General features: G+C 49.6%; 1 protein-coding gene across 3 annotated transcripts in view; it reads right to left on the bottom strand.

The window, feature by feature from the left end:
- Positions 1–25,321, bottom strand: part of Cacna2d4 (calcium voltage-gated channel auxiliary subunit alpha2delta 4) — a 120,333-nt gene that overhangs the window by 43,580 nt on the left and 51,432 nt on the right. For all 3 annotated transcript variants that reach the window (XM_052174698.1, XM_052174699.1, XM_052174700.1), the window contains 8 exons: positions 16,520–16,581; positions 15,573–15,640; positions 13,403–13,448; positions 13,236–13,333; positions 11,604–11,697; positions 6,398–6,493; positions 5,013–5,140; positions 1,386–1,466 (listed from right to left, as the gene is read on the bottom strand). In XM_052174698.1, the coding sequence (XP_052030658.1) occupies positions 1,386–1,466; positions 5,013–5,140; positions 6,398–6,493; positions 11,604–11,697; positions 13,236–13,333; positions 13,403–13,448; positions 15,573–15,640; positions 16,520–16,581 (673 nt within the window). The remainder of the gene's footprint in view (positions 1–1,385; positions 1,467–5,012; positions 5,141–6,397; positions 6,494–11,603; positions 11,698–13,235; positions 13,334–13,402; positions 13,449–15,572; positions 15,641–16,519; positions 16,582–25,321) is intronic.

Below are 25,321 nucleotides of genomic sequence, written 5' to 3'. Positions count from 1 at the left end.
TCGAGGCACTGGGACATGGTTTCTATGGCAACCCCTCCTGGCTCTAACTCAGCTCTGAGTTAAAAATTATATCAGGTAATTGGAGAGTGTGGGGAAGCACAGCCGGCAGGCTGGTCTCACACTCCTCTCCTTTGCTAGGTCTTCAAGGTAGAGGGGCTGAGAAGGCCACCTTCAGGCAGAACACAGTAGCTACAGGTCTGCAGGGACTAAACCACAGGAGGATTTTAGGGAGAAAAGTGGGCACCACTTCTGGTCTGGGATTAGGACGCCATGGGCTCTGGAAGAATTGTGCTGTGGGAGCTGCTGGAATGTAATACATCGATCGCCTCTACAGGGCTGGAGGGAGGCATCTTACAGTATGCTAGAGATGCCGAGGTGGACACGTCATTGGGCCTCCTGCCCCTACCTCAGCTCAGAGGAGACTACACAGAAACCCTGACTCTGGGTAACACATGCTCCTTGAGGAGACATGGGCCTTCCCCCCTTGTACCTCCCTACTAGATGCCTGCAGCCTTGGGAAGAGGCCAGGGTTCTGCCGGCCACTGCCCCCCCCCCTGCAGACCCCTGGGTCTGAGACAAGTGCTTGGCACCCCAGTTCCACCAGGTTGAGTAACCACTGGACTGCAGAGCTGCAGAGCTTTGTGAGGAACACGGAGGGCATGATCACAGAGGCTCAAACAGCAAGACACAGATGCCGTGGACTGGCCTCGCCACCAAGAAACTGCCAAGTCAGGCCAAGCTTATGAGGGCTACTGGATGCTCTCCTTCTCTTAGAAACCAGGCAACAGGATTGACTCTGGGTGTCAAAGAGAGCTGGTCTGAATCCAGGATCTACCTTTATTACGTGAGACTTTGGACAAGTAACTTATCCATGCCTCGGTTTCTTTGTCTATCATGTGCTCTCCCCTGGTCACCCCAAATTCCAGGTAAAAAGTGCAGAGTCACAAACTTAGGTCTAGAGCTCAAGGTAATGTCTTAGGGAAGTAGTGTCCCAGGGACAGGGTGGAGGTCTAGAATGCTCCTGTCCTGTGTGATCTTGAGCGGGTCTCTTAACCTCCCTGGGCTGCATTTTACCCCACAAACCTTTTTTTTTTTTTTTTGGTTTTATGATTTTACAAACAAAATGATATAAGCATCTACTTCCTTCCTCCAGCATTTCTCTTTGGAAAATTTAGAGTCCCTATATCCAGGGCACCTTTATTCTTCCTTCCTTCCTGTGTGTGTGTGTGTGTGTGTGTGTGTGTGTGTGTGTGTGTGTGGTGCTGGGGATGAAATGGCCTCAGGCCAGATAGACAGGTGCTCTAGCTAAGCCAGCCCCACCCTGCCAGCCTTCACAGTGACGTCACCTAGAAGCTCCCACCAGAGCAGTTCAGGGCAGCACTTACCTGCTGCAATGGCCGTTTTCCCGTCCACTGTCACGGTTATTGCGGTGCTGGCCCTTACCGCCACTGGCTTGCCTGGGCTATCTGGGAAAATGAGAATTATTGTTATTCTCGGCGCCTGCAGAGGCGGGTTGGGTGTTGAGCCTGTCTCTTGGAATGCGGGGCAAATAGGAATGCCAGGATAAGCTATCCTCGGAATAGCTGAGGTGGGAGGAAGGGTCCTGTGGCTCTCATGGGTTACAGCTGTCCACCACCTAACGGCCCCTTGCCATCCCTGCATCTGAACAACTCTGAGCCTGCCAGATCAACCCTGAGCCTCTGCCGGCCTGAGCCGAGACACTAGCACCACAGCGACCCCGTGGACTTTGCTCCATCCTGCCTGCCTGCTGCTCCTGATTAGCTCTCCCTTGCAGTGGCCGCAGGACCATGGCATGGCCTGTCCTCTGACGTGCCTTACCCATCAGAAGCTCTGTCCCAGTTTGTGTTTTTGTTGCTGGGGTAATCACCACAACCAAAAGCAACTTGGGAAGGAAAGGGTTTATTTCATTGTACACTTCCAGGTCATAGTTCCATCACTGAGGGGAGGCAGGGCAGGAGCAGGAAGCAGGAGTTATGGAGTAATGCTGGCTACAGGTTTGCTTTCTAGATCAGCCCGTGGTTCATGCTCAGCCTGCTTCTTTACACAGCTCAGGACTCCCTATCTAAGGATGGATCCATCCTTGGCAGTCTAGGCCCTTCTACACCTAACAATAAAGAGGCTAATCTGGCCAAGGCAACTCTTAAGCTGGGGTTCCCTGCCCTCTTGGCAGGTGACTCTATGCTATCGAGTTGACGATAAGTGCACTTTATATTAAAGGGAAGGCTGTAGGCATCCCAGGCCTGGGTGGTGGGTGACCCTGCCTTGTCTTTATGAGTCACAGAAAGTGACAGTGATGGTTCTGCTCAGGAGCCAGATACAGCAGAGGAGCCACCCCAGCAGTCAGGATGATATGTGACACACCTACAAGGCTTCATGGATCCTAGCTGGTGGTGCCCAACTCGCCACCAGGATGATTCCCTTTTCCATTCCTGCCCTTCTAGAACTTTCTGCCAGGCTCCTGGAGACCTGGGTTGCCTTTCACTTCCTTTAGAAGAACCAGGCCATCCTGGGAACAAGTTCAGGGGGTAGTCTCAGCTCTACATGAGAACAGCTTTCTGGTAGGCTGCTGTCTGGCCTCTGGCTTCCGTCCATCCATGTCCTTGAGTCAGCTTCCCAAAGGCCCCTTGTCTGCAGTCCAAGATTGTGTGCTGTTCTGTTCTGTCACACTGCCTGTGGTAACCAGCTCTCAAAGCCTCGTGGAAACTGCTGAGCAGGGGTGCCTCTGTACTGGGGCCATGCATGGTTTCATACGGAAAGCGTTCTTATGGTTTCCCCTGATACCCTGCTGTCTTCAACACGTCTCAAGAATCTAACTGTGCTCAGACTATAGGACTCCTCGAGTTGTTCTCTATTCCAGAAATTTGCCACGGCAAAGCCAAAGGAACCAGACTGGAGACAGAGACCAGATGCCTCACTTTGTTTCTGGAAACATCTATAAGACATGAGCGTAGGGAACCCCTGGTGGAGTCTTTGGCTCTGTAGCCAGCTTTCCAGTTAGCACAGACTTTTGGGAAACACTCTGTCAATCTCTGGGGATCTTGAGAATTTCAACGTTAGTGTCAATGGTCACATGACACAGGGCCTGTGTGAACAAGTCCAGGATGAGGCATGTGGGAGAGGCCCAGGCCTAGGTCCTTGTGCTGGCAGACTGAAGTGTACCTGCAAGTGGTATAGGCTCCAGCTACAGGACAACCCAAGTGGGCAGCAGTCAGTCTAGCAGAGCTCAGGCTAGCCTGGAGGTTACCCCTCTCTGCCTCTGCCTTCGCAGCTCCCTGACCCCATTGGAATGAAATTATTTTCTTTCTCTTGGGGAGGACTAGGAGGCCCAGAAATGTCCACGTGGCTTTACGCATGTGCTCGGGCTGAGCAAGTGTGTAGGGGCGTGGGAAGGGAGCGCGCTCCTGCCTCCCTCCCTCCCCCCCTCCCTCCCTCCTCAGCAGTCCCCTTTTGGGTTGCTAGCTTCCCTCTCTTCTGGCAGCTCCGTTCCCCACCCACCTGCCCTCCTACCTCGTGGACACATAAAGCTTCCATAGCAGCCAGCAGGCAGTTCTGGTGACAGTGCAGGCAGGAGGGGAGCCTGTCACCCTGGCTGGGCGGGGCTCAGGGTCTCACCCAGGGAACATCTATGGAGTCTGTGGGTGTTTGTCCTTTGGGAGCCCTTCGTGTGGGAGGAGCCGCCTCTCTGCCTTAGGTGTGCAACCTGGGAAGACCTCCAGTTTGGCTGCAGAGAACCTCCTCTGTGGGTCTTTTCTTTCTCTGTGTCCTGCCCCATGTCTGGGGTGTCAAAATTACCTGGACTTCAATGAGGTGGACCAGGCTCTAGCTTGCTGTGTAACCTGAGCAAGTCGCAGAGTGTCTCTGAGCCTTCCTCTCTCCCCATGTAAGAAGAGAGAGAGGAGCAACAGCACGTATCTCACATGGTTGCAGCAAGGAAATGTTTGTGCAGCACATTTAACACTGGTGTGTGGGCAGAGAGAGCTACACAAGGTGGAGTGACAGGCTTAGTAGCTAGTAAGGACACTAGGGTTATAGAGCAGGATCTCCCTTGTTGTTTTCTGCTTAGTGGGACAACCCTGGAAAGCCTGGGCTCCTGAAGCTGACAGTCCCAGGGCAGCCCTCCACCGTGTGCATGTGTCTCCATGTGTGCACGCAGGCAGACACACAGTGGTGTTTCTCTGCAGGCCAACACACACACACACACACACACACACACACACACACACACACCACTGGAGAGTGTCATCTCTGAGATGTCTGCCCTTGCCCTCTTGCCCTCTTGCCCCCTTGCCCACCTCATTCAGTCAACCACAAGTGGGTACTGTCCAAGTTCCAGCCCCTCTGCACTGGGCTCAGCCCCACTGTGGCAACCTGACCAATACTTGCTGCTTAGACTTCTGGGTCTTGGACACACTCCCAGCCTCTCTGGACCCTTTCCTCAAGGGTAACTAATTGTTTAAGGGTGCACAGAAGGCTCCACAGGCTCTCAGGAATCTGAGTTTCCTCACACCCAGTGAAGGTCTTGGCGTTCTTTTTTGCCATCCTCCAGAGTGACCAGGGCTGGAAGTTGGAGTCCCCAGCTTGGTGCTACTTCTCCCTGTCTGGTGGCCTGGGCCTATAGGGGTCTGCTGGCTGGTCTTGGCTGTCTCCCCTATGCCCTGGGAGCTGCCTTCTGGGTAATCTGAGAGGAGGGGAGACTAGAAGAGCCACGTGGGCAAGCCCTCTGAGGCTGTGGAGCTTTAAAGCTGGAATGTGGGCCAGGAGTCAGACTGGTTGACTTCCGGGTCAAATCTCTTTCCTTTGCTCCATGCTGGAGCTTGAGGGCCAGGTGGGGGTGGGAACACACAGTCCTACATTCTGTGTGCTGCACCAGGCGTGTCCCGAGCTGCAGGGTCAGGAGAGAAGGCAGGGAGGGAGCCCTGGGTCTTCCTCTCTTCCATATCACCCTGCCTCCCACTTTCTACTCTTGGGAAGAGCACAGAGGTGTAGGTTACCTGGTCCCTCTGCCCAGCGGAGATTGAAGACAAAGCTGCCTGGGGGCTGCTCAGAGGCCTGCCGATACCACAGTGGAAAGTGGTCCATGGTGAAAATACTGGCTTCATCTTCTGGGGTCAGGAACTTCCTGTGAGAGTAGGGTTGATGTCTACTCAAATCTGGGAAGATGTTTGTCCCTTTCCCCAGTGCCATATATGATCATCCTGGCTGTGCTAAGACCAGCATCCTGTGCTGGCTGGGTTGCAGGTAGGAAACAGCCCCTGCACCTAGCAGAGGTTAGCCTGGCGCTCCCAGGACTAGAGAGGATGTTCATGGTTCTCAGTTATGTCAGCTCCACGGCAAGACCTGTCTCAAGTTCCCTCACTAAAAGAGAATGAAGAGCTAGCAGCTCTTAAGTTGCTCCAGGCAGTTCCTGCCTTTCCAGAAGCAAATGCTGGAGCATCAGGGCAGCAGAGGCGGAGCTGGTACCCAGCGGGTACATGCAGCTGTATTGGCAACAAAGTACACCTCCTTTGGGTATAGATGATTTCTTTTGTTGGGCTCACTGGCAGATCTGAGTGAGGAAATCCCACAGTCAATTCGATCACTGCAGTAAAGAGGCACGGATTGCCCTAAATGGTTACTTTGAAAGGTTTTGGTGTACAACATTAGTCTCCTTTTGGAGAAGCTTTTCCTTGCTAATTATGGGTTTGCTTTCCCCGAGCACGCAAAAGCCTACAGAGGGAGGCTGGTCCAGAGCTGACTAGGAAGTGGGCGAAGCTGGGTGGGGTGCAAAATTAAGTGGCACCTGTGGGTATTTCCCAGGTAGAGGACTGACATTTGAGTGAGTGGTTTGCCTGCTCTGCAAGCAGCTCTGTTGTTTCACAGTCCCCAGATTGCTTATTGCATCATGGGCACACACAGTGCACCTGTGGCCCTCCAGGCAGCTGTCTGTCTTCCCAGCTTCCCAAAGTCCTTGATCGCCTGTTTGTGTTGCCACGGCATCCTTTAGAAGCTCTTTTACCTCTCAGCCCCCTTCTCTGGGAAGTAGGGGAGGGAAAGAGGAAAGGAGAGGGAAAACCCACCAAAACTGTTTTCCTAGAAAGCCTTCCAACCTTGCTCGGGGTGTGTGGACTTGTCGCTGAGTCCTGAGAGAGGCACTGAGGAGCTCCGTAGCTGAAGGCATTGGGACTTAGTGAGAGGGACCTTGAGTGGATGGGAGGAAGGATGGGGGTCTGACAGCACCCATCAGTCAACTGTTCTCCTGGTGTCTACGGCAATGGATTCACAGGGCACAGCAAATTGAGACCGTCTCTGCTCTGCATGCCTCAAAAGGGACCGAAGACTTGTGCCATGTTCCTTCCTCCCAGAGGTCCCCTGCCCCGGGGTGCCCAGCAAGACTCACCTATCAGAGACTTTCTCAGAGCCTACGAACAAGCTTCTTCTTAGAAGACCAGCCCGGGTCCCCAGAAAGGCCACATCCACGCCAGGCTCTGACTCTCTGCAAGGCAAAGCAATGATAACATGCAAGAGACATCTTCTCTAGTACCTGGGTTTGTGGCTACTTAAGGACATGGGCAGTAGCACCTAAGCATTGCCACAGTTGGAGATTACGTGGTTATGTGGTCTTCACTGGCAGCATCCACATCTAGACACAGTACCAGGCCTGGGTCAACACAGTTGGTGAGAGGCCTGGGGAGTCAGTCCCTGATGAGAAGGGTCTAGAGAGACGGGGCCTCTGCAGGTGGGTGTTGGGGTTACTTGGGGTTTAAACGTCACAGGTACCAGCCCCCGGTGGTAGCTGCACTGAATCAGACCCTAAGGTAGGGCATCTCTCAAAAGTACCAATCCAGTTTGCTGATTTTACTGAGCTCTTCCATAGGCTAGTTTCACACACACCAACCCAGGTTTCTCAAGGCATGACAGCAACCTGATATGCCCAAGCAAATCCTAGATATTTAATCAGTAAATATTTCAACTTATATCATCAGAACAAAACAAATCACAAGAAAACCCCTGGTGTTACCAACACTCCTTTAAAAACAAAACAAAACAAAACAAAAAACTCCACAATGCCCAGTGTCATCAGACAACCCAAGAGCTTCATGACATTAGCCTGGGCGAATCAGAACTCGACCACGGTCTGTTCAACACAGCAGCTTAACATCTGTTCTCCCTCTTCCCCGACTTGAGCTACAATTGGCATATAATTTACCATATGTCGTATACCATATAATTTCCACATCTAAAGTATTGCTTTCAGTGGACTCACCATACGGCATAGCCATTGCCACTGTGACTTTAGACTACTTATTAGAAACTCCATGCCCATGGCAGCCATCAATCTTTTTAACCTGACTCTGGGTCTCTTTGTCCCGGCTTCTCTTCCTGCAGATCACTTTCTGCAACACCAGACCACCTGTCGTCTGCGTGAAGACAATGTACTGTGTAGAATACTCTTTTTTCCCCCTTTTGTCCCTTGTATCTCTTCCCTCGTAGACCTGGATATGGGGTGGACCTGTTCATACCCAGCTGTGAGCTTTTACTCTCTGGTTTGCACGAATGCCCCTCAATACCAGTTACGGAAGGCTTGGTTCCCTGGGTAGTTTTATCAGGAGGCCGTGGCACCTTTGAGAAGTGAGGTATGGTGGAGAGGGTGTCTTTGATGGGACCCTGGTGCTCTCCACCCCCATAAGCAATATACTCTGCCACGATGTGTCACCCTAGCTAGCCCTTCAGCTATGGGTCAGCCTGACACGTGGTTGCCGTGGAAGCCAGGCAAACTTCCTCCTTTCTAAGTTATTTGCATATTTATATATATGCAGGTGCACACTGCCTGCTGACTGGGGACACTCACAGGCTCACCTCTTCATTGTCCCCTTGTTTTGCTTTTACTGGAAATACAATTTGCACGGAAGAGGCGAGAGAAGTAACTGATGTTTTTTGTTCATTTAAACTAGTGTTTGTCTTACACTGCCAAAGGCGACCAATGAATGGGCTTTCTCTTGCGCGGACTCTGTGGATGCAGGGTTTGGAGGTCACCCACTGCAGTCATGGCCACTTTCTGCCCTCATCCCATCCTTGCCTCATGAGCTCTCTGCAGGGGCTCTGAGTCTCATTAGTCTTGCTAGCTTCTCGCTTCCTGGTGTGACAGGATGCTCCTGGTCCACCTGGCTCATTTCCGGCCCCTGTCCTATAGTCAGGGATGTCTCCAGACTCTCTTTAATGAGGGCCAGCATTGCCAGTCACTGAGACAGCTGAGGTTGTGCTCCCCCAGCAGGACAGGCTAGGGACTCAGAGGCTGTACTCCCCAAAGCAGTACAGGATAGGGGCAGCCTCTTTATCTCTTGAAGAGAAAACAGAACATGAACTCAGATGGATGTTTACAATTCATATTTTAGTTTTGTATTTAAATATTTTTTTTGATTTTTTTGGAACTTGCATCTCTTTTGCTTTTGCTGGAATGTTGACTCCCACCGAAGCGAATGCAGCGTGACCTCAGGCCATCCACACCAGCATCCTTTCTAGCCGCCCGATTACCAAGCACAGGCCACAGCTCTATCAGTTTCTGCTCACAGCATACATGCTGCTGCTAAGTGTCCCAACAAGAGTGTTTGCTGACAGACTCAGTTCTGCACTGGCTGGCAAACAGGCGCTGTCTTGCGTGGTTTTAGATGCACTTCTTTTCTTATGAGCTGGGTCAACACATATTTAAGGACTGATCTTTTTCTCTTGGCTGCTGTCCCTGTACGGTTCTGTGTTCTGTTTGTCTGTCCCTGAAGCTCTCTGTCATCCACACAGTAGCTGCAGAGGTGGGACCTCCGCCCGCTCATGGCTGCAGCCCCCAGTTCCACTTCCCTTTGCACCCTCCCAAGACAGACATTTCCCGGCTGTTAAATATACCAGTCATCCCAGTGTTGCGGCCGAGCCTTGACTCAGTGTTAGGAAAAGCTTGCAGCCTCCCAGATCTCGGAGCAGCAGGATCACAGTTTCTGAGAGTGCTTACAAGGCTTCTTGTCTTGTGTGTTTGAGGATGAGTCACTACCCAGGTGTGTGGTGTGAGGAACTTGCCCAGTGGCATTAGTGTCACCAGCTATTAGGCCCACCTCCCCTCACTGATATGACACAGTCCCTTGGGATCTGTACCTCCTGGGTTTGGCTTCCCTTTTGTGTACCAGCACCATAATGCATAGTGGGCAGCGTTTGGTGATGCCTTCCTGTCTCTGTGGGACTGTCCCGAGGATTGAGACATTGGATGTTCTTGATTGTTCTTCTAATGGACTTTACAATCAGTCAGCTGGATGCAGAGAGACAGTCCCCAGGCATTCCCTTTGAGGTCCATACACTAGGAAGGATGGCTAGCTTCATCACACTAGAAAGGATGGCGTGTCTTCCCACTCAGAGATACTGTGGGCCTTGCCGTGTATTCAGGCCTACTTAACCATCCTCTACCCCCTAAGATTAAACCTAGGGCTTTATGCCTGCTGCCACCGAGCTGTAGCCTGTATTACTTTTTGAGTCAGTGTCTTACCCTGCAGCCCAGGTGGGCCTGGAGCCTTCAGTCCTCCTGCCTCAGTTCTCTGGGTAGTTGGACCTACAGGCTGGTACCACAGGCCAATGTTTTCTGTGTTTTGACACTTCTCACTCGGTATACTCAGCATGATCTTACAGTCCCAGAACAACATTTTTATTTTTACCATCCTAAAGAAGTCTTTTTTTATATTGTATCTTTTCGGAGGGGTTTATTTATATACATAAATATTATTAATTATTAAGATAAATGACATAAATGAACAAGTCTGTGTGTGGGTATATGTATGTGAGTGCAGACACCCACGGAGGTTGGAAGATAGTCTCAGCTCCCCAGGAGCTGGAGTTATAGGCAGCTGGAAGCCACTGAGCGTGGGTGCTGGGAACCAAACTCCGATTCTCTGTAAGAGCAGTATGTGTTTTTAACCACTAAGCTGTCTCCCCAGCTCCAGGTATTATTACTTTTTGAATATTGATATTATAACCTGCTACTTAACTAAATTCTCTTAATTCCTTTTCCTTCGCAGTCTCCTGGTATATTTAACATTTATTTATGTATTTATTTGCCAGTGTTGGGATGGTGCCCAGGGCTTCTTATTTGCTAGGCCAGTGCTCCACCACGGAGTCACCCTCCCCCACCCCAATTATGTCATCTTTAACCAGAGGTCATTTTCTTTTTCTCTTTCCAGTCCCCACGGGCTGTAAGTCTGTTCTCTTGTCCAGCTGGTTATACGCTTTCTGACCTTGCTGTACAGGAGTACACTGAGGCAGGCTTGTCCCTGTCTTTAGTGGGAGAGCCTTCAGCCCCACAGCATGTTGGTTTTCAGTTTAAGTGTGTGTTGTATCTGTGTACATGTGTTTGCATGTGTGCATGCATGTGTGTGTGTGTGTGTGTATGGGGCAGTCAGAGGTTGACACTGAGGGTCTTTTTTGACTGCTCTCTACTTTTTATAATTTTCACTGATTTGGCCAATGAATGTAAGGACCTGCCTATCTCTGTCTCCCCAGCACTGGGGTTACAGCAGTGGGATGCTACAGCCGGCCTTTTGGGGGGGGGGAGGCGCCAAACTTGGGCAGTCACAGTTGTGTGGCAAACACTTTATCAAGCCATCTCTCTTATCTCTCATCCCCATCTCATCCCCCACCAGACCTTTTTTTTTTTTTTTTTTTTTTTTTTTTGTAGTATAGGAGCTAGTGAGGGGCACTTGCCCCTCAGGACACAGTGTGCTAGTATCTCGTCCTATAGATTTTCTTTCAGTTTCAGGTTTATTTGTATTCTTACATTTATATGGTTTAAAGTTACATAAGGCCCATTCAGCAACCTAGTTTTTGAAGCAGAGAGCAGCACTCAGAACCCTTCCCAGATGACCTTCCGTGGACACCGGATGCACATGTGGAGGACATGCACATGAACGCTGTATTCCAGCCCCTCTCTCTCGAAGAAATGGAGAACACTGCACACATGCTTTTAAACACAGGAGATGGCTTTGGTAGAGGAGCAGCTAAGGGCTTGAGCGCTATGGAGGTTTGACATTTACAATTTTGGATTTTCCTATTCAGAAACAAGCGCTACAGCCCTCACGTCATTAACGTCACTCTGACCCCCACCTCCCGTGCCTCTTATGCAATACTCAGTTTTTTCTGTCTAGCCATGAAACAATGTCAACAAGAAAAAGCCAACAAGAGAATGAGGACCCAGGAGTCTGGGAAGCACAGAGGTCAAGGCCACTAGAAACTTTCCCTCAAAGGTCCATGTGTGGTGCTTAGTGGGGGCATTTATTGGGCGGTGGGATCCTGTGGCTGGGGACTGACCCAGAGAGCAAACCCAGCGTGGGTTTTGGACTGGGATGCAGTAAGGACACCTGCGTTTGCACCTGGGAAAGCCATACAACGTTTTTGAGTGAGGAGCTATCAGGAGCTGGGAGGTTGGAGGCATGTTTGAGAAGACCGTTCTCACCCCATTCTACCATATTCCTGTGTCCCTGGGGGGTGTGTATTTCTGAGGGTCCTGACTCAATCAGGGACCGCTGGGTTTGAATATGTTACCTGCTCTCCTGGGGTCACCCCCCTCATGTACATACTCAGAGATGTTGAGTGCCAGTGCAGTCCAATAGGCTTCCATGGGGGCTGTCACCACTGCATCAAACAGCACCTCCCGCACCAGCTCCTCGTCACCTGGGGGTGAAGTCACAGGAACCAGTCGCATGTCATCTGTTATCTCTGGTCCCACCCCATTAAGAAAAGCACACATCCTAGAAGCTGGGGACATAGCTCAGATGACACGGCACAAGTCTGGGATCCCAGCTCTTGCAGGGACAGGCTCAGAAGTTGGAGGTCATCTTTGGCCATATAGCAAGTTTGAGACTAGCCTGTCCAATAATATCAACCATGTCCACAGCACAGCCCCCTACCCTATAGTAGTTCAGGAGAAGGCTGAGCTATGTGTGTAGGCGTCCTGGGCGTTAAAGCTATCTGTGTGGGCATAAAGGTATCAATCCTCTCTGTTTTGCTTTCAAATTCTCAACTACAGAATAGACGTTGGTTGCCATTGAAGGCCCTCCCAGGTCAACACTGTGGAGTCTACATAGTCTCTTGAGCCAGCCAGAGCCTGTTCAGCCTGTGTCACCTCCCACCCTCTCTGTTCCCCGAGGCAGGACATGCTGGTGGCTGTGTGTGCTCCAGACCTGACCTGGTTCAGTGCCCCAGTACCTGCTGCTTTCCTGGCCTGGTTGCTCATCTTACACTCTCCACAGGCGGCATTCTCGTCTCCTCTTAGAATTGTTTTAATTTTTTATTGAAGGGAAATTTACATGGCACAAAACTAACTTACAATATTCGACTCAATTGCTACATGTGCACCACTGTATAACCCACTCCCTTCTACTTCCAAGATATCTTCATCACCTTCAAAGAGGATCCCAGACACTTGGGGCTCTTCTTCATCTGCAGTGACCCCACTTTCACCTGTCTGCACCCCGCACCCCCATCAGTACTCTGTCCATGGCATGTCTGACGGTAACACTGTGTATGTGTGTATGTGTGAATATGTGCAGACTTGCTCACTGTCTGGCTTCTCCCCCAAACTGTGCAGGCCTTGGTTGGCTTGTCTGACTCTCAGCCCTTGCCCAGGGCTGGTGCAAGAACATACTCACTTCAGCCTTGTTGACTGATGGATAGATAGATAGATGGCTTCCCTCATAGGTTAGTTTGGGAGAGGGTCTTTTCATGGGGAGAACATATATGTAGCAGGGCAACTGAAGAGGAGAAAGGGGCTTCCTGGAGGCCATGGTCAAGTGAGCTGGCCAGGGGCCCGAGTGCACAGACATGGAAGACCCTCCCAGTTTGTAGGATTGAGAAGACTGCCTGGCCAAATACGATGCTTGGTGGAACTGAGGACTTCAAGGCAGGGTCTGCTCCTTGCCTACTGGGAAGTAGTGGTGGGGACAGACTGGGCAAGCAGGAGGGTTGGAAGGGGCTAAGATCCTGGTTTCTGACACAAGGATCCTTGGTGCAGGCCTTGAGTTCCCAGAATGCCTACATCCCACACAGCCCACTGACCCCGCCAGCTCTGCCTGTTTCTTTGGGGATCTTCTTGCTTTCCTCAAACCACCCTTGTGGTCCCAGGGTAGGTCCATGGCACTCTCCACTCTTGGGAAGCCCTGGGACCCTGGCACCCACAGGACAACTTCAGAGGTATGGGTAAGGGGACTCACACTCCAGGTCTGGATCCACTGCTGTCAGGAAACGGACCACAGCTTCCAGCTGGCTGAGTTTCCGGTGGTCTGGGTCGATATCCGTGATACAGTAGATCCTGGAAGCCCCAGGAGCCTGGTTACCTGAGATCCTCCCTTTCCCTTCCCACCCAAACCATCTTACCTACCAGTCGCTGGCCAGGGTCAGATCCGGATGAAGCAAGTCGTGCAGGCCTGAAAGCAGAGTCCACACTCAGGCTGATACCCTCCCTGGGGCTTGGGCACACCCCAGGTCTGCGAACCCCTTTGCAGGAAGAGTTTGCTTGAGCATACCTTTAGCATCTTGCTGCAAGTTTTAGTGGCTACAGCCTTAAGACTCTTTAGTTAGCACTGCCTTGCACAGCCCCACCCTCTTAACACATCCATCCAAGGAGCTAACACTTTGAAAGCAGTGATTTTTGCCTTTTTTGGTTCTATCATACACAGCGACTACAGTGACCGGCCAGAGAGGAGCCAGGGGTGAGCTGTGCCTGCCTAGCGAGCTCCGGGCCTCACTGGGCTCTCAGGCTCTGTGCTGTGCACTCCGGACAAATGCTGATGGAATGAGTGAACCATCTCCTGGAAGCTCAGGGCTCGAACATAAGTAGGTGCTCAATAAAGCGTCAAGGAAGAGACAGCGGACAAATGACTGAGTTAGTCAGCTCGGGGACTTCAGGTGAGTGACAGACGGCTCCCTCTGTACCATGCAGGAATACAACTGAGACAAATCGGTCAGTGGGAGAAAGGTTGAGGGAAGAAGAGGTACATTGAAGACCAAGGGAGCATAGGGGCGTAGTGACTGAGGACAGAGGGAGGGAGCTCCAGCAGCTGGGCCTCTTGCTGTGGAAGGATGCTCCAGGGGCCACGGTGGTAGGGCAGGGCCATCCTGGGAAGCTGGAGTGGGCGGTGGCATCTAGGGCCAGGGTCAGCTGGAGGGAGGGTCCAAGAAGAGAGATTTCAGGGAAGCCTCTCCCAGCTTCTGTTAGCCAGCCCCTTGTCTCATCCCCACTACACTCTGAACCTCACCTTTGCTGTCACCACAAAGCTCCTCCCCTCAGCTGTCAATTAAAAACATTATTGTTATTATTTTATGTGTCTGGTGTTTTGCCCTCATGCATGGTCTATGTACCATATACATGAGGCCTGAAGATGGCGTCAGATCCCCTGGAACTGACGTTCCAGATGATTGTGAGCCTGGTATCCAGGTCCTTTGCAAGGACAGCAAATGCTCGTAACTGATGAGCGAGCTCTCTAGACCTTAGCCATCTGTTCCTTCACGAGACTCCAATCCCATGAGTCTGGCCCATCTGAATGATGTCCTCTTGGCTTGAGCACATCTACTAATACTCTAATCCTGAGAAGGTCACACCCACAGTTTCCAAGAGTCAGAACTTCTGCACATGTTTTGATGGGATCGGAAGGTTAAGAGTGTGACCCTGGGAGATGTGGCAGAAAAAGCACTGGGAGAGAAGGCACTTCTAGAAAGATTCTGTGTATGAAGTCAGAGACAGAGGTGAGGTGAAGAGCTGGAGGCCACCGTAATTGTCTAGGGATGAGGGGGCTGTGATTAGCCTGATGGTAGAATGGTGGGGGATGGGATGTACCCGAGGGATGGGAAAGAAGAATGGACAGACGCTGACGTGTCCCATCTCTCAGGGCTCCCAGAGGACATCTTGCTTCATAAGAAGGCTGATTCTCTAGAGGTGCCCAGGTAGGGTCATGGGCAGTTAAGGTGTGTTGACTGGTTTTGTGTGTCAACTTGACATAGGCTGGAGTTATCACAGGGAAAGGAGATTCAGGTGAGGAAATGCCTCCATGACATCATACCCCAGCTGTGGGGCATTTTCTCAATTAGGGATCAAGGGTGGGAGGGCTCCTTGAGGGTGGTGCCATTCCTGGGCTGGTAGTCCTGGGTTCTATAAGAGAGCAAGCTGAGCGAGCTAGGAGAAGCAAGCCAGTAAGAACCATCCCTCCATGGCCTCTGCATCAGCTCCTGCTTCCTGACCTCCTTGAGTTCCAGTTCTGACTTCCTTTGGTGATGAACAGCAATGTGGAAGTGTAAGCTGAATAAACCCTTTCCTCCAAAACTTGCTTCTTGGTCATGATGTTTTGAGCAGGATTAGAAACCCCGACTAAGACACAGGGTCATGAGCATCTGTGATAGGGGTGAGGTCCTCCTTCCCCACCCCACCTGGTGGGAATGCTCACTTCACCTGGTGGGAATGCTCACCTTGATTCCACCCTGGTTGATCCTGCTTGGCAACCTGGGAGTGCATCCCCACCACACATCATATCAAGTCAGCACATGGCTTGACCTACCTTCCTCCACAGATGTGTTTCCCAGGAGGATGTACTCCCCGTGGCCCCTGGTCAGCACCACGCCCAAACTAGAGAGAAGAGAAGGCAGCTGTGTCCACACTGGCTGTGTGCACTTGAGATGCTCACCGAGCAAGGAGATTTGGGGCACAGGGCAATGATACCCCCTAGATCCCGTCCTTTAGCCTGACCTCACAGGTTACCCCTTTGAGAACCAGGAAGGCACTGCTAATTTATCAGCCATTCCTCCCAAGAAGGGCCCTGGAGATGCCACAGACTATGATCCCTGTTGCACCCATATTCCTTAAGGAGGCCTTGAACTTCCAGGGATTACCTAAAATGTTCAGAGGTCTCATGATCCCCGTAGGTTCCTTTCCTACTGCACCCCATCTCTTGGTAGCATGTTAGATTTGAACCTGGGGAGCATTAAAAGACATGGTGCCTGGGCTCTGCCTCACAGCTCCGATGCAGTTGGTTTGCATGGACTGGGGAGTTAGCACTTTTGAGACGTTCTCAGGTATTCTAGCAGGCTGTTGGAGCAGGAGTCTGAGCTCTGCTGGGAAATGAGGGAGGGAAGCTTAGAACGATTTGACTCGGATCTTCTTATCCTACCAGCCTGTGTCAACATCTACACGGACTGTGTCACGTCACCAACACAGTCAAGAAGTAGCTGCTACTGTCACCATTCACTCTTGTAGGTGACACATTTGAGGCACAGAGAGTGTCTTGACTCAGGTCCCAAAGCCCATTAGTGGTGGAGCTGGGATTCAAACTAGGAGACTAGCTGCAGAACCAGACATTAGCTCTCATTTCCTGAATGCTAGCTGGCCAGGATCTTTTGCTAATAGCACAAAACTGCTAACACCACTCTCAAACCCGGAAGTCCTGTCTTGAGCTGGGAGTGCTTGTGCTTCATCTTGAGTCCCTGCCTTGTGACATCATCCCCTCACCTGAAAGGCGTGTCACTGATGTCTGTGAAGAAGTAGTCATTGGTCAGGAATAGAACTCGTTTCTGAAAGCAAAAGAAAAGTGTCCCGGTTAGGGGACGGTGTGGTGCTGGCTGCCCGCCCTCGGGCCACACCCTTGTCTGCTTGCCATCACTCTGGGCCTCCCCCACTCCTCACCCCTTCTCTAATCAACCACAACAGCCTCCTTCATGGACAGAAACAGCTCAGAGATCAGCAAACTGACTTTTTGGATGGCGTCTTTAAGGCGTAGGCTTGCCTAGCCCACGTGGCCAGCTCAGCACTTGAAACACCTTAGTTAATTTTAACCAGAATCAATGTAACTTAGATCTCCGGTGCGGCTGCCATGTTGGACTCAGCAGGAAGTGCGAGCCCGGGCTTCCTTTGGAACAGTGCGGTGACGACGCTGGGCCTGGAAACATCAAGAGCTGGGCTGGCGTGTATATGTTTGGTTGGGGTGTATATATTTGGCTAACATCTTCCCAGGGAAAGTGGGACACCGCTCTCTCCTGAATCTACCTCCTTAACTTCTCAAAAGACTGCTAGGAAAAAAATAGATCTACTCTAAAGAGTGAAAGAGAGAGACAGAAAGAGAGAGACAGAGAGAGGGGGAGGGAGGAAGAGGTGGAACACAGAGAAGTCAGGATTCAATCTCAGCCATGCAGCTCATGGAGGTAGAGGTGGGGTAGGGAAGCAGAAACCACAGCCTGGAAGAGTCAGCCTGAGGAAAGTTGGTAAGCCTGCCCTCAAGCATACCCACAGCCCCACAGTGAGCCCACAGCCCCACAGTGAGTCCACAGCCCCACAGTGAGCCCACAGCCCACAGTGAGCCCACACCCCCACAGTGAGCCCACAGCCCCACAGTGAGCCTACACCCCCACAGTGAGTCCACAGCCCCACAGTGAGTCCACAGCCCCACAGTGAGTCCACAGCCCCACAGTGAGCCCACAGCCCACAGTGAGCCCACACCCCCACAGTGAGCCCACACCCCCACAGTGAGCCTACACCCCCACAGTGAGTCCACAGCCCCACAGTGAGCCCACAGTGAGCCCACACCCCCCACAGTGAGTCCACAGCCCCACAGTGAGCCCACAGCCCCACAGTGAGCCCACAGCCCCACAGTGAGCCCACAGCCCCACAGTGAGCCCACAGCCCCACAGTGAGCCCACAGCCCCACAGTGAACCCACAGCCTCACAGTGAGCCCACAGCCCCACAGTGATCCCACAGCCCCACAGTGAGCCCACAGCCCCACAGTGAGCCCACAGCCCCCACAGTGAGCCCACAGCCCCCACAGTGAGCCCACAGCCCCCACAGTGAGCCCACAGCCCCCACAGTGAGCCCACAGCCCCACAGTGAGCCCACAGCCCCCACAGTGAGCCCACAGCCCCCACAGTGAGCCCACAGCCCCACAGTGAGTCCACAGCCCCACAGTGAGCCCACAGCCCCACAGTGAACCCACAGCCCCACAGTGAGCCCACACCCCACAGTGAGCCCACAGCCCCACAGTGAGTCCACAGCCCCCACAGTGAGTCCACAGCCCCACAGTGAGCCCACAGCCCCACAGTGAGTCCACAGCCCCCACAGTGAGTCCACAGCCCCACAGTGAGTCCACAGCCCCACAGTGAGCCCACAGCTCCACAGTGAGCCCACAGCCCCCACAGTGAGCCCACAGCCCCACAGTGAGCCCACAGCCCCACAGTGAGCCCACAGCCCCCACAGTGAGCCCACAGCCCCCACAGTGAGCCCACAGCCCCCACAGTGAGCCCACAGCCCCACAGTGAGCCCACAGCCCCACAGTGAGCTCAAAGTCCCCATGTTGAGATCACAGTCTCCACAGTAAGCCCACAGCCTCATACTGAGCCCACAAACCCCACAATGAGCCCAAGAGGGACTTGGTGAGACAGTGATTCCTCACGTGGATGGGTAGGTGACAGAGAGAAGTTCCATTTGGTCCTTGTGTGTATGGCTTGTAGGACAGAGGCCATCTTGATTGTAAATCAATGTTAAAACCAAGCTGCCCTGCTGGTCTAAGATAAGGGACCAAGCACAGGACAGGCTAGCCACAGCACAGTGATAGTGGGTGGTGTCAGGGTCCCATTCTCAGCAACAGACAGGTCAGCTAGGGGAAAAACTAATCAGAGACACCTCTGGAGTTAAATAACATCATAAGCCAAATGGACTTAAACATGAACAGAACCTTCCACCTGAACACATTCTTGCCAGTCCATGAAGCAGTCTCAAGGTCAGATTACATATTAGAACAAAGCAAATCTCAACAAATATAGGAGAATTGAAATAGCACCTTATATTGTATGTGACCACAATAAAATAATATGAATAACAATAGAAAGTGTAGAAAGTACAGAAACTCATGGGTATGAAACAAAACACTAGTGAATAATGAAGAGATTACTGGAGAAATCAAGTAAGAAGAAAAAAAGTCTAGGACGAGACACACAAGGAAGCACAAATACCAGGAGCTATGGGACACAAGGAAGGCCAAGTGTATCCTGAGTAACTGCATAAGAAATAGAGAACCCAAAGAACCTAATGATGCACTTTAAGGACTTGGCCAAACAAGAACAAACTAAACTCCAAGGCAGTAGATGGGGGGAAATAATTAAGATCAGGGCAGAAAGTAATGAAACTGTTTCAGAAAGAACGAAAACAAAACAAGGTATTGAGGAAATGAAGAGCTGGTTGGCTGAAAAGAGGAACAACACTGACAGCCCTCAGCCGAATCATCCAAAGGAAATGGAAGGGAGTGCCCCACAGTGACACCCTTAGACTTGAAAGGGGAGACACCATAGATACCAATGGAATTCAGAAAACCCTAAGAATACACCTTAAACATATATTCTAGGGTTGAAGAGATGGCTCAGCGGTTAAGAGCACTGACTGCTCTTCCAGAGGTCTTGAGTTCAATTTCCAGCAACCACACGGTGGCTCACAACCATCTGTAATGGGATCCGATGCCCTCTTCTGGGGTGTCTGAAGACAGCTACAATGTTCTCATACATAAGACTGACCAAAATTAAACCGAGGTGAAATAAGTAATCTCATCCGATCCATAACCAGCAATAAGACTAAAGAAGCAATAAAAACAATTTTGCAAGCTGGGCAGTGATGTCACACATCCTTAATCCCAGCACTCAGGAGGCAGAGGCAGGTGGATTGCTCAGTTTGATGCTAGCCGGTTCAACAGAGTGAGTTCTCCGATAGTCAGGGCTACACAGAGAAACCCCGTCTCAAAACAACAACCCCCTAAACTCCTTAACTTTATCTTCTGCCCTAACACTCAGGTGTTCCCCATAACCTGAATCCAGAAAATCCAGAACAATGACCCCAGGTGCTCAGGCCCAGCCTAACACACTGTTTCAGCTTGGCCTACACACTCTTGTCCCCAGTGGTCCCACAACCAGGGCAGCAGAGAAACATCCCGCTCTTCCAGGCTTGGCTAACACTCCAGCTTTTTGCTCACACCTCGTAACGGCACCCTGATGTCAGCAGGAAGTAGTCAGAGATGATTACGTTATTCATTTTATTGTCAACACTCAGCCTAGATGCTTCTCTTTGCAGAGAATGGTGGCTAATACAGGGGCTTGTGGTTGAGGCACTGGGAACGCGTAACTGCTGGGCTTTAAACAGAACACTCACAACTCCTTCAAGAGACACTTTGGAAGAAATGTCAGAAAGACTGTAAGTTGTGGACAGCAGGTAGGAGGGCCATCTTAAGGGCATGCAGAGCCCTTGCTGCTTCCTGGTGCAGGCAGAATGTGACCAGTCATTTGCTGTTCCGGCTGCCATGTCTATCCTTGTCTGTTGCCGTGCCTTCCCTGCCATCGTGGACTTTTTCCTTCTGGAGCAGAGACAGGCCACCTCGGTCGTGACCAAAGCGTACAGGATCAGGACTGCACAGTCTCTTCTCCGCCCTGCTGTACCTTCTGAAGCTCTTGACTTCTAGTTCTGCAACTGACATCTGACTGTGGCCAAGTGTCTGTCTCATGAGGGAGGAAGTGAGGAGCCCAGCTGGCCTTGAGCACTGTCCCCACACTGTTCTGGCTTCCCTCCTCCCTGCCCACCCCTCCCTGAGTCAACATTCCTGTTCCCACACAGGCAGTGCCGGGATGCCACCACACCACACAGTGTAACTCACTGAACTGTAAAATTTCACTGAGACGCAGCTTTTTTATTCCCCTTTTGATAATAACAGGTTTGTTGTCTACTGTGGCATAGCGTATCATCAGAGGAGAAGAAGAGTTATAAAACTTGGTAGAAAAATAAACCTGTGAATGTGTTATGCTCTAGGGCTCATAGAAGCTGCAGTTTCCTATGTGGAATGGGCACAAGGCTAAACTCAAGCCTTCCAGAGGGGGAGGGGAAAGGTTCGTGTCTTCATCCCACAGAGGAGAACAGCAGCCAAGTGGCTCCTGGGAGCAGACAATTCTTCAGTGATGTAGCCACTAGAAAGTCTCTCATCTTCCAGTGGATAGGTTTGCATCTATGCGCATGAGTGTCCCTGCATAAACACAGTGGGTCACAAAGCAAAGACAAAAGGAAAGCAACAGCCATGAAAGTGGAATGGGGGACTTGGTGGGGTCAGGAGATGGGGGACTCGGTGGGGGAGGGGAAGAGAGGGGTATATGGTGGGGGAAGGATGTTGGTGAGGGTAGGGGAAAGATAAGAGAGAAGGGAGAGATGAAGTTTTAGAAACTAAAAAAAAAAAAAAAAAGGAATGGATGAAATAAAAAACACGGTGGAAAAACATCCCCAATAGATCACATAGACTACCACACTGGAACATCAGTAAGAACAGAAGTGAACCTGATCGCAGCTTCCAAGAACTCTGGGATATATTCAAGAGACCAAACCTAAGAATCTCCATGAGCATTAAGAGCTGAGACTAAACACTAAAGGCAAAGAAAATACACGGAATGAATTATAGCAGAATCTCCCAGGTTTACAGAAAGACAGACACACAAATACAATAGGCATTTAGAACCCCAAATAGACACAGCCAGAGATCCTTGCCATGACATATGACAGACAGGAAGTCAACACTGAAAAGCAAAAGGAAGAGTACTAAAGCCTATGATGGCAGGGCAGAGAGGCGGCTCTGCGCTTGAGAGCACTCACTCTCTTGCAGAGGGCCTGGGCTTGAGTCTCATCACCCACATGGTGGCTTACAATCCCTATAACTACAGTTCCAGGGGGATCTCAGGCTCTCTTTTGGGTCTCCTAGAACATATGCACTTCCCTGCATCTACCCATATACATACACATAACTGAAAATAAAATTTAAAAAAGCAGTAAGAGGAAATAACCCAACACATCGACAAAGAGAGAGAAACATCAGAATAACATCAGACATCTTGTCAGCAGAACTCAAAGCCAGGAAAAGAGGAAATAATGTACTTCAAGTCCTGAAAGTAAGTAACTGCCCTCTAAGACTGCTGTGTCTAGCACTGATATCTTGAAAAATTGATAGAGAAGTAAGGACATTACAAGAAACACAAACTTGAGCAGTTCATGCCACCAAGTCAACAATGCAGGAGATTCTTAAAAGAATATTATAGACAGAGGAAGTGGAGAGACCATTTCCATCATGAGAACATAGAAAAGAATGTTTTATGAAAGAAGTAGATAAAGAAGAATCAGGAAGAAATCTGCACTCCAACACAGCAAACCAGCAGACCTCTAATAGACCAATAGGGAAGAAAACAAAGACAATTCAGCAAACAAGAAAAACAATCTGGAAAGATTGTAGGAATCAGTAAACATCTCTCAATAATAACCTTCAATGTGAATGTCTTCAACTAGCAACAAAACAAACCAACAAAACATAAAACAAAACAACAATAAACTACTACCAACAAAACCAAACCTAGACTGCTTGGCCAGGCATGGTGATGGCACACACCTTTAATCTCAGCACTTGGGAGACAGAGACAGGCAGATCTTTGAATTCAAGGTCAGCCTGGTCTACAGAGTGAGTTCTAGGATAGCCAGGGTTGTTACAGAGAAACTGTGACTAGAAAAAAATCAACCAACCAACCAACAACTAACCAACCAACCAACTAACCAACTAACCAACCAAAACCCAGACTGCTGAGTGGATTAAAAATCTAGATCTGTTTTTCCATTGTCTCCATGAGACACACCTCACTGGCAAAGACACCGGACTCAAAGTTAAAGGATGGGAAAAAATCTACCAAGTGAATGGAAACCCAAGCCAAACTGGCATAGTTATCTGATATAGACTCCAAATCAAACTTAGTCTGAAGAGTTAAAGAAGTCTGCTACCAGTAACAAGTGAAACAATTCTTCACAAAGATGAATGAAATTCCATTTTGTATATTACCATATTTTCATTATGCTTCATCTGTTGGTCGACACATAGACTGGTTCCATTTCCTCACTAATTAAACACACACACACACACACACACACACACACACACACACACACCAAACGGAGACTTTTAATTTCACAAAATGATCACTAATAGACCTAAAAGATCAGATAATGACTAATAAAATCACAATTGGTAATTTTAATACCCCACTCTCATTTCTACCTAGGTCACCAAAAACTCAAAATCAACAAAGAAAACTCAAGAACTACACTACAAGTCAAATGTACTTAATATATATACACAGAATATTCCATCTAATAGATGTAGAATACATATCCCTTTCAACTGCCCATGAGACTTTCTTCAAAATAGATCACATTCAAGGTAAAAAATCAGGTCTTACCAAATATAAAAGAATCAAAACAATCATTTATATTTTATCACATCACAGCACAAAAAAGCTAGAGTTCAAAAGCAAAAACCTAAAGCAATTATATATATATATATACATATATATATATATATAATTTCATATATTATATAAATAAAGCAATAAATCACTTTTCCAGTTTTAAATTTTTAAATTTTAATTAGCATGCAAAATATGCCCTGGCTGACTGTAACTCCTGATGTAGAGTAGGCTGGCCTTGAGCTCATACAGATCCCCTCGCTTCTCCTGAGTACCGGGACTAAAGGCGCGCATCACCATGCCTGCTGTAAACTTTTGTTATCCCTCCTTCTCCTCTTGCTCTTTCCCACTCCTGGTACCCTCTTACCTGCGTTCATGTCACACACCTCCTTTCATTCCCTGTACACATATCTCCTCATCCTCTGGCTGGTAAAAACACAGTACACATGTGCATTGAAACTTTTCTCTGCCATACAAAAGCGAACTTTGTATTGTGTTCTCTTGAGGCACATCTATTCCTTTAACAGACGACTTGTTAATTGGTAGTCTTGTTCTGTTGGTGCTTAATTTTTTTCAGTTTTTAATTTATTCTAGTTATTAACCACCTATCTGGGGCACCGATAAAAAAATTCTCCCAATCTCTAGACATCTATTTACTTTGTTCAAGTTTCCTTTGTTTTGCAGAGGCTTTTCCTATAGCCCCAGTAGTCAGTTCTTGGGGCTATTCCTGTGCTATTGGCTCCTGTTTAGAAATGCCTTGCCAGTAGGTGCACTTTAAATCTTAGCACTGGGGAGTCAGAATCAGGTGGATCTCTGAGTTCAAGGTCAGCCTGGTCTACATAGCAAGCCATAGGATAGCCAGGACTACACAAAAAAATTCCATCTCAACAAACAAAACAAAACAAAGCACAAAAAGAAAAAATAAAGTTCTTGCCATGCTTGTGTCTTTTGGGGGGTGGTATATGTGGACTCATTATTTGCTCTAATTTCTTATACAAAATTTTATTGGCATATATTGATTTATACTATAGGGTGTTTCCTTATGACATTTTCATAATGCACTTTAGTCATGTTCACCCATCATCCATTTCTGAGTGAGAATGTCCCCCGTAGGTACATACATTTAAAACTTGGTTTTCCCATATGTCCCTCAACAGAGGAATGGATACAAAAATGTGGTACATTCACACAATGGAGTACTACTCAGTTATTAAAAACAGTGAATTCATGAAATTCGTAGGCAAATGGATGGAACTAGAAAATATCATCCTGAGTGAGGTAACCCAATCACAAAAGAACACACATAGTATGCACTTACTGATAAGTGGATATTAGCCCAGAAGCTTGGAATACCCAAGATATAATTCACAGACCACATGAAACTCAAGAAGAGGGAAGAACAAAGTATGGATACTCTGGTCCTTCTTAGAAAGGGGGAACAAAATACTCATAGGAGGAGATACAGAGACAAAGTGTGGAATAGAGACTGAGGGAAAGACCATCCAGGGACTCTCCCTACTAGGGATCCATCCCATATACAAAACCCAGACACTATTGTGGATGCCAACAAGTGCTTGCTGACAGGAGCCTGATATAGCTGTCAGAGGCTCTACCAGTGCATGACAAATACAGAGGGGGACACTCAGCCAACCATTGAACTGAGCACAAGGTCCCCAATGGAGCTAGAGAAAGTACCCAAGGAGCTGAAGGGGTTTTCAGCCCCATAGGAGGAACAACAATTTGAACCACCCAGTATCCCCAGAGCTCCCAGGGACTAAACCACCAGCTAAAGAGTACATGGAGGGATCCATGGCTCCAGATGTATAGGCAGCAGAGGATGGCCTTGTTGGACATCAAAGGGAGGAGAGGCCCTTGGTCCTGAGAAGGCTAGATGTCCCAGTATAGGGGAATGCCAGAACAGAGAAGTGGGAATGGGTGGATCGGTGCGCAGGGGAAGGGGGCATGGGTTAGGGGATTTTGGGGGAGGGACAGGAAAGGGGAAAACATTTGAAATGTAAATAA

This window comes from Apodemus sylvaticus, chromosome 2, assembly GCF_947179515.1.
Source record: "Apodemus sylvaticus chromosome 2, mApoSyl1.1, whole genome shotgun sequence".
Taxonomy (NCBI): Eukaryota; Metazoa; Chordata; class Mammalia; order Rodentia; family Muridae; genus Apodemus; species Apodemus sylvaticus.
Note: the sequence above shows the minus strand (reverse complement) of the source record. Positions and strands in the feature narration are given on the sequence as shown.